Source organism: Dendroctonus ponderosae, unplaced genomic scaffold (genome assembly GCF_020466585.1).
Source record: "Dendroctonus ponderosae isolate FM_Combo_2020 unplaced genomic scaffold, Dpon_F_20191213v2 Dpon_F_20191213_2, whole genome shotgun sequence".
NCBI lineage: Eukaryota > Metazoa > Arthropoda > Insecta > Coleoptera > Curculionidae > Dendroctonus > Dendroctonus ponderosae.
The window spans coordinates 18,431,639-18,439,869 of NW_026018165.1; the positions used below are offsets into that span (position 1 = coordinate 18,431,639).

Consider the following 8,231-nt stretch of genomic DNA (forward strand, 5'->3'; position numbering starts at 1 on the left):
AAAATGCAAAAATTCAAAATTTTTGGGGTTTATGGAAAGCGCTCCTAATTTTTCGCTTATTTTTAGAGAACGGTTTGAGCTACAAAGTTAAAGTTGTCATTGAGGCATAGAGTCTTAAATTGGATACTTTCTTAGACCAATCATCGTTTTCCGAATATTTTTAGATTTGACGCAAAATCCAACAATTCACTATTTATGCGGATTATGAGAACCGCACTTAGACTTTCCTGCATATTTTGAGAACCGGTTGAGTTGAAACGCTCTAGTTGCCATTGAGGGATAGAGCCTTAAATTGCAATATTTCCTGCGCCAAAAATATTTTACGAATGTTTTCATTTCCACGGAAAATGCAAAAATTCAAAATTTTTGGGGTTTATGGAAAGCGCTCCTAATTTTTCGCTTATTTTTAGAGAACGGTTTGAGCTACAAAGTTAAAGTTGTCATTGAGGCATAGAGTCTTAAATTGGATACTTTCTTAGACCAATCATCGTTTTACGAATATTTGTAGATTTGGCGCAAAATCCAACAATTCAAAATTTTTGCGGATTATGAGAACCGCTGATAGTTTTTAACTGAAATTTAGAGAATCAGTTGAGTTGCGAAACCCTAGTTATCGCTGTCTTTCAGAGGCGGAAACTGCGCACTTTTTTAAAATAAAAATCGTTTGAGAATGCTTCCCCCAATTTTCACGCTAGTGCAGAAACTCCACTAATAAAATTCTAGAGTAGAGAATTGAAGCACTTGAACAAAGAAGTGAGAAAAACACACTAGAAATAAATAATTTAATATTGTGAGTGGTGTGGAAATCATGAACAAGGAAATGACAATAATTAATCTATTTATTACCAATTTCATTACCTAATTCTTAACTCTATTTAACATAATATTTCTACAAATTTTACATTTGATTGTTTGTTCTCTCTGCGGCACCACATCGAATCGATTTAGAATCGTCTGTTATTCTTGATAACAGCCTGTTTGACCATTTTGTGCTTTTCGCAATTGCCCCACCATGAAGTTCGCACGCATCGTTTTTTCGGCTTCAACACGAAACATTTGGTTTGAACAACATTGAAGAACAATTTTCCTACAAGATTTGCGTCACTGGTGCCCACTGTTTTCAAACACGCACGAAATCTGAAACAAAACCAAATAATTTACGTCACAAGACACACAGAAAATATATTCATTTGTATTTTATTGATGATCAAAAAGGGAAGTTGAAATTAATTTGTTTCGAATGATTCAGAAAAGTGCAAATCTTAAGCCCTTAAAAACGAATTCTTTTGCAGAGACCACACTTGATTCTTTCCATAAACTGGAATTTCCATTAAATTTCGTAAATTTATTAAAAAGATTTCTGTTTCCTCGCTGCCAGATTGTCGTCGCGCAATGGGGCTCCCCTACAAAGCACCGCGAAATTGCGCGACTCTCGCAGCAGGAAAACAGAAAACAGGAAAAGATATCGAAATCCTGAGCCTTTTCGCACCATAGCTGCCAAGCGATGGCGACCGAATAATTAGCACTTTAAAACCATTCCTGCTAGCTTAATATTACGCCAACAGTTTTTTACGATTTAAATCCCAATTTAGTTTTTGCATCCAAAGCTTTCAATTTTCATGCTACAGCCAAGGTCCCACTCACAAAGGCTTAAAGTTAAAATCGCAAATCATAAAATCTCATTATTAAAAAAAAGGCCGATCCAATCGAGCTTTTGCTTTATATGAATCATCATGATTTACGTTCCCAATTTAATTTTCGGCTAATACGAGCGGGGCCAACAACCAAAATTGCCTGAGCAAATAAAATCATGTGAAAAATAATTAGAAACCAACAGTTGATTTATTGAATTGATTAATAAATTGCTGGGGCGTCGGCGCTGATTTGCATATTTTTCTGCCTTCTAGAAATGATTGCATTATGCAGAAAAAATTGAAAATGTTTGAAGTGCTTAAACGCCGCTGTTAAATCAAAGTTTAATAAACTCTGAGATACAAAATCGAATCAGCCATCAACACCCAAAGATTTATTAAAGTTCTCGTTAACATGCCGTTAAATGTTGTTCTGATTGTGGCTTGGATCATAATTTTAGCGATCATTAATATTCGGTTGTTCCGCCTTTAGTCTTTTATTTTCGACCGTTTGGGCTGATTATGCCGTTGCAAGTTATAGACATTAAGAGATTAATTGCAGGCAATGAGGGAATGAATATTGATGTTGTTTTGCTAGAAAAATCCATTAATTCCTGCTAAGCGGCAAGTTTTGTAACAACCCGTTTTTCCTATTTTCACTCTTTGAAATCCGGCAAAACTGTTATAACTCACATAACGTAACATCTAAACCATAATAAAATAGATAAACGTCCATTGCAGTGGTCTTGGCCAGACGTTCCAGTCTCATAAAATCGCAAGCCTGAAAGTCCTTGGTGTGGAGTGGGCAATTCGAACTGTACTTTATCGCAGTCTGAAGATGCCAAAAATATGATCGTTAGCAAAAGTTTCAACACGTTTTTACGACAGGAATTTATTGCAATAAAAACGATCTTGGGAACAACCTGAAAAGGTTCCATATTTCGGTTCATTAATTTCGTGACTTTTATTGGCTCAGCTCTAACATCTAGAAGATCCAAGACCTTTTACGGCATTGCCCGACATCACTACTTAATTCATCGGGCTGTCGATTTAATTTCCCGATCAATTAAGCTCAAAGATAATTATCATAAAGCCATGCTTAATCCCATTAATAATAATAATGCAACATTTCATATCTGCCGCTTCAACTCAATACATAAATTAGTAGTTTATTAGCATGTGGTTTCTACTTATTTACAGTTTATGTCTACTATAATAAATCCAGATTTCAGCTTTAGAACTGAAAAGAAAGATTTTTTAATACTGGTATCAAGTTTAGCGGGTTTGGGACGGTGAACAGAAACTCTTTATTTTCTTGAAAAAGCCTACGTTTCGAGCCCCCTAGGCTGAGGAAGACTAAATATATAGTCGAAACGTAGGCTTTTTCAAGAAAATAAAGAGTTTCTGTTCACCGTCCCAAACCCGCTAAACTTGATACCAGTATTCATAAACCAGGGACGCTAACGATGAATGTTTTTAATGCGGTGCTTTTGATAAAAACAAAATAACGAAATACACAATCGGATAAGTCGTTTAGAAGTTACAGTGATTAAACTTTTGCACCTTCAAAAGCTTCTTCTGAGGAAGACAATGTAGGATTTTCCAATAATGTTACCAAAAGAATGCCGTAACCCTTGAATGGTCCAGAGAATGTTGGTTTTTGACTTGACAAAGCTCAGTGACCAATTAAATGAAGCAATTTTTAGGCAAAAAATGATCAGATTGACCTGCTTTGTGTTTCGCTCGGTCTTTAGAAATCAAGCAAAATTTTCATCATTTTTCCCGTCAAAACTTATCGTTGGAAACGTCCCATTTATTCTTCCACATCGACGACTCCTCAAAAATAAACCGTGAGCCCCAATGTGGCCAACATAACAGGCTTATCGATAAAATAAAGTCAATTATAATTGACCGTTCATTCAAGAGGAACTTGGCTGCGGATGCAAAACAATAGAGCCCTGATTTTTCTCTTCTACTTGATTTTTCCGCCGGAGACTTTCGCTCGTTAATGCGAATGATCATTTTTCAATTGTCCGAATTGCTGGTCAGGCCTTTTGCGACCAGATCCATGTAATTACGGCCGCGAGATGATCATTATCCTGAAAATCACACGTCAAAACTTGTAATTAAACTCGCTACACACGAGCGCGTTGTTGCGTTAAAGCAAATTGGCATTTAAGGCTTTCGGAAAAAAAGGCCAAAGAGGAAACCCGCTCGTTAGGAGTTACCGAGAGTAAAGAGTCGAACGTAACTGACGTTCAGCAGGGCTTTTCTGGTCAACTTAGCACGATTTGGTGTCAATTACTCTTTTAACAATCGTCTCGCCTGTGTTTTTTCAGGATTTGTCTAAGTCCAGTTAGTGTCGGGGATTTTCAACTCTAATAGACGTTAAATCCTGCTTGTTAACCAGTCCTAAATCGGAACAAAAGAGCACAGGAAATACAGAAAAACCATTTTCGTTTTTTTTTTTCGCCCAACGAGTTTTTCAATTCGTTTTTGCAATTCCCAAGTAGGAGATTGACCGTCGCAAATGGTAAAAAAGTAATGTTTTAAGATGCACAAGCACAATTTTGAACCTGGTGAGTTTTTGGACGTGGAAAATCTGCTTCCGGGCATTTGGCAAACCCGAAATCGATTTGTTTAGACATTTTGATATTTTCAACCTGTTTCAATGGGTTCTAATGGATGCCATCGAGCCCGATCCATTCCTCATGAGTGCAAGCATAAAAACTTGATTTGAGCACATCGTACGTAATTTGCACTCAAGTTTTTACTGAACTTATCACTGAAAGCGTTTTTTAACGAGCATTAGCAGTGAACAACGACACACTTATGTTTATTAATGTATCAAGTGATTTATATGATCCGGATTTTCTAAAGGAGCACGATTTTAAGCCGCGCTAAATTAGCAAAAATTTCATCTGGTGACTTGTTGCATTGTTTTTCGAACATCCTGGATAAATTAGCAATAAAAATAGCCAAGCTTAGACTTAATATTGCTTAGCAGTTTAACGCTCTTATTGACGAGAGATAATTAATGCAAATATCCTAAATTGCGATCAAAAATCGATTCAATCTGAACGTCATATCGCTAAATCGCCTAGCAGAAAATCGGCTTAACATATCTTTCCAAACAAATTGACTGTCATAAGTTAGAGAATTAAAGCCTATTTATAGTTACATACATACATGCACAGCAGGATTACGGGAAATGTACGGGCATTATTAAATTGTTTTTTGTTTTATTTTTGCGAAACTTTGAACATAAACCAGGGTACGTTTCCGCAATAATTAATGCTGAAAGACTGACTTGCTGGGAAAGTTATCCAGTGCGCTCTTAAACTGGTGCTTAGATTGATACGTGGAAATATACATTTTTTTGATGACACCTACATGGCCTGTTTTATTATCTCTACTATAGCGGCAATAAAGTGCTGAAGACATTTATGGACTGTCATTAGCTGAATATTTATGTACAGAGTGTTGGTCCCAGCATGACTAATTCTGATCGCGGGCTATTTTGAGCAGATTTTTCCAATTAGGCCAATTTTTGACTTTCGAACGATCCCCGGTAGATAAACAGTAATTCTCACCGACTCCCACTTGACGCTCTGAAAGCCACATATCTAAGTCGGGGTACGATTTGGTACAAATGGTATAAAATTTACGACCAAATGGTTGTTTTGTAGTCCCAACACTGGCCATAATATATTATATCGCACTTTCTAAACCCGTTTATTACTCAAATTGAAATAAACCTCTTTTCCCAGCACATCGATCAGAGCATATAACATGAAGTGGCTGTTTTATGAATTGGCCATATATAGCAGCTTAAACATAATAATATTCCATTGATTCATTTATTAATAACTTCGCATATAAAATTGATGAGACGTCGGTTGCAGTATAATTTTAAAATTTATATAATTCCTGCCATAAACCCAGATCGCATCACGAGCTTAATCGAGTTAGTACTAACAAACCCATCAATTTTTCCTCTTTGTCGACTGCACCCATGAAATGGCAGTTTATTGGCCATAACTGCTGGCCGATCTTGAGTAGCTAATCAGAGTAGCGATTTTTTGCCAAAGAAATCAAATTTATTCGCTTGTTAATCGCATAACAAAAATCGTCGGAAACTGATGGTGTTTTTCAGCCTATGCCTGTTGCAAAGTGTAGACAATGATAAGCTCGAATGGTTCATTTGGACTTCCATTGTCTAACAGTTTTAGAAGTTTCTTTGTAAGACAACGCAAATCGTTCCTTAACGCTTATTTACTTCTTGAGTTAGGATTTGAAAATGTTTGCAAAATTTCGAAGCAAAAAACCGCACAAATCAGGACCCAAAGTCAAGCAGAAAAGTAATCATTTTGAAACGTTCAACTTCGGGCAACTCTCTTATTGCGTATTTACTCCGCCTTTCCAGGCACACTTCGGTCCTAAATTTGAATATGCACCTGAAACAATCCTCGGTATCTTCTGGTCGCCTGCTAGAAGCTGGAATAAAATTCCGCCGGTGGAGGCGTTTGGATTTAAATAAATAAATAAATTCCATACAATTTACATTAAAATTGAATAGTTTTTGCCGCTGTTCTTCACATCAAATCATGAGCTTTTAACCCCCGGGGCTACTAATTATTATTATACTATTTATTACAAGGCCAGAATATCCAGCTTTCCACTATCAGGAGCGCATATGCAATGCAATCTACACTTTGATGAGTTTGTTAAAATTTGAACAGAATAATTTCAATCGGTAATGGGGGGAGACTCTAAAGTTTCCAACGATTAAAATTGCCAAAATTAAATATTAAAATGATTTATTAAAATGTTAAAATTTTTAATTCGCCCCAGCAGGAGACCAGAAGTGGCGGAAGCTGGAAATGGACCGGGCGAAATTTGCGTCCTAATTTGAATATCATCCGGATTCGAAACGAGGAACGCTCCTGCTGCTGCCCTTTGCAGCCAATCGACAAACATTTAATTTCCCATTTTAAACAGTCGCACGATTAATCGAATTAATGAAGTCGATGCATTGATTCGACATTATGGGCCTTGAAACCATCTACACCCACCAACAGATAATAAAGTGATGGGACCGCACAAATACCGGCCATAAAAACACATTAAAATGCTTTATTGAATATGATTAATTTCGTATTTCGTAACCACTACATGGGAAGGCACACACATTTTATTTATTTCTATGGTTTATTACAGTTTTTTTTCTACAAGGTGTACGGAATTAGTGTAGCACTAGCACTCCTGACTAGCATCTTCAGAGGTGAGTTCGCCTAGAGTGCGAACAAATTTTCGATTTTAAATGAAACTGATTTCGCACTCGAGAACGTTGCCCGCATCGGTTAGCTCACTCGCACACATTGCTTCTATGAGAGATGCGCGATCGCCAGTGCGCTGCTGCGTTCCAAATTGCCACCTTCACGGCTTAAAAATCTCAACTTCAAGGCAGATGAAATTGGAAAAAATATTTTTGCGCCAATTTTGAACCAGCTTTTATGGCACGCGAGAAGACTCGAATCCGAAACTCCACAGCTCTATTCAGCATTTCAACTAAAATATTGACGAAACCATTGGAAAAATGACGATTTTCGGGTTTTTAGACCACCGTTGATGGGAACTTGGTGCTGACTTTTTGCCAGCACTTATGACTACCATCTTCAGATGTATTGCTTAGGCTGCCGAACCTCTGAAAGTTTCATTGAAACTCAATGAATAATCATCAATCTATTTGTCTGACTGTTGAAATTAAAAACGTTATTAGCCATTGAAGTGTTTAGAAATCTCCTGCTGACTTACCAGGCAAATAATGGTGCGCTAAGAGTTCTTAAAACATATAACTTGCTCTTTTCCTCACTCGTATTCATCATCACGCGTTAATAGCAGTTAAATGGCCACAAAACTATTTTCCTAACGAGTAGCCAAACATGCATTTTCGTACTGCAAAGTAGTCTCGTGTTATTTCAGTTGTTCAAATTAGTGTGTCAACAAGACTATATGTGGTTTTTATTAGGAGCAATATTTTAGTTCCATTCTGTGAAAACAGACCTTCAATGCGAATGGGTATTGTTTTGTTTATGGGAATTTCCGACAAAAACAGCCACCGTTTTCTCATATTCTCTTATCGCGCTTAGCCGAACGACCACCGTCACCACACACTTCATCAATATTGGTATCTGCAATTAGAAATTCTTGTATAATTACCAAAACACTTTGGCGAACATTAAGCAAATTAACAGTATCATTCGCGCATAATTTCCAATTAAACTTATCTTTGTTTCTAATGAGCTGATACGGGAATGTGGCTAACTGCCACTTAGGACGACAGTCTTTTTGCAATTAGACTGGTGCCGTTAAAGACACTCGAATGGACACACTCGATTCATCTTCCTTTTCGCTTTACCAAGCCGGCTTTGCCCCATTTTAACACAGAATCCATTAATTTAGTGACATTGGCGATCTTTTGCAAGAAGTACACATTTAAGGAGCTGTGAATTGGATCCAGGATATCCTAAATTCATACAGTTAGTAGATAGTTAGGATTGGGGCTAATTTGGGCTAAAACAGCGCAAACAATAACTG

General features: G+C 37.0%; 1 protein-coding gene and 1 long non-coding RNA gene across 3 annotated transcripts in view; both read right to left on the reverse strand.

Moving 5' to 3' along the window:
* The window catches only part of LOC109545350, a 35,155-nt gene that overhangs the window by 5,208 nt on the left and 21,716 nt on the right, over nt 1-8,231 (reverse strand). The window contains exon 6 of one of the 2 annotated variants that reach the window (XM_019916004.2): nt 822-1,137. The exons of the other annotated variant lie outside the window; for it this stretch is intronic. Coding sequence (XP_019771563.2) covers nt 945-1,137 — 193 coding nt within the window. The 3' untranslated portion in view covers nt 822-944. Of the gene's footprint in view, nt 1-821; nt 1,138-8,231 lie in introns of those variants that run through there. 2 annotated transcript variants of the gene reach the window in all.
* On the reverse strand, nt 6,754-8,221 carry LOC125503397. Its single transcript, XR_007280822.1, has 2 exons — nt 7,449-8,221; nt 6,754-7,388 (listed from the first exon to the last, which is right to left on the reverse strand). It is a non-coding gene; the product is annotated as an uncharacterized LOC125503397 (long non-coding RNA).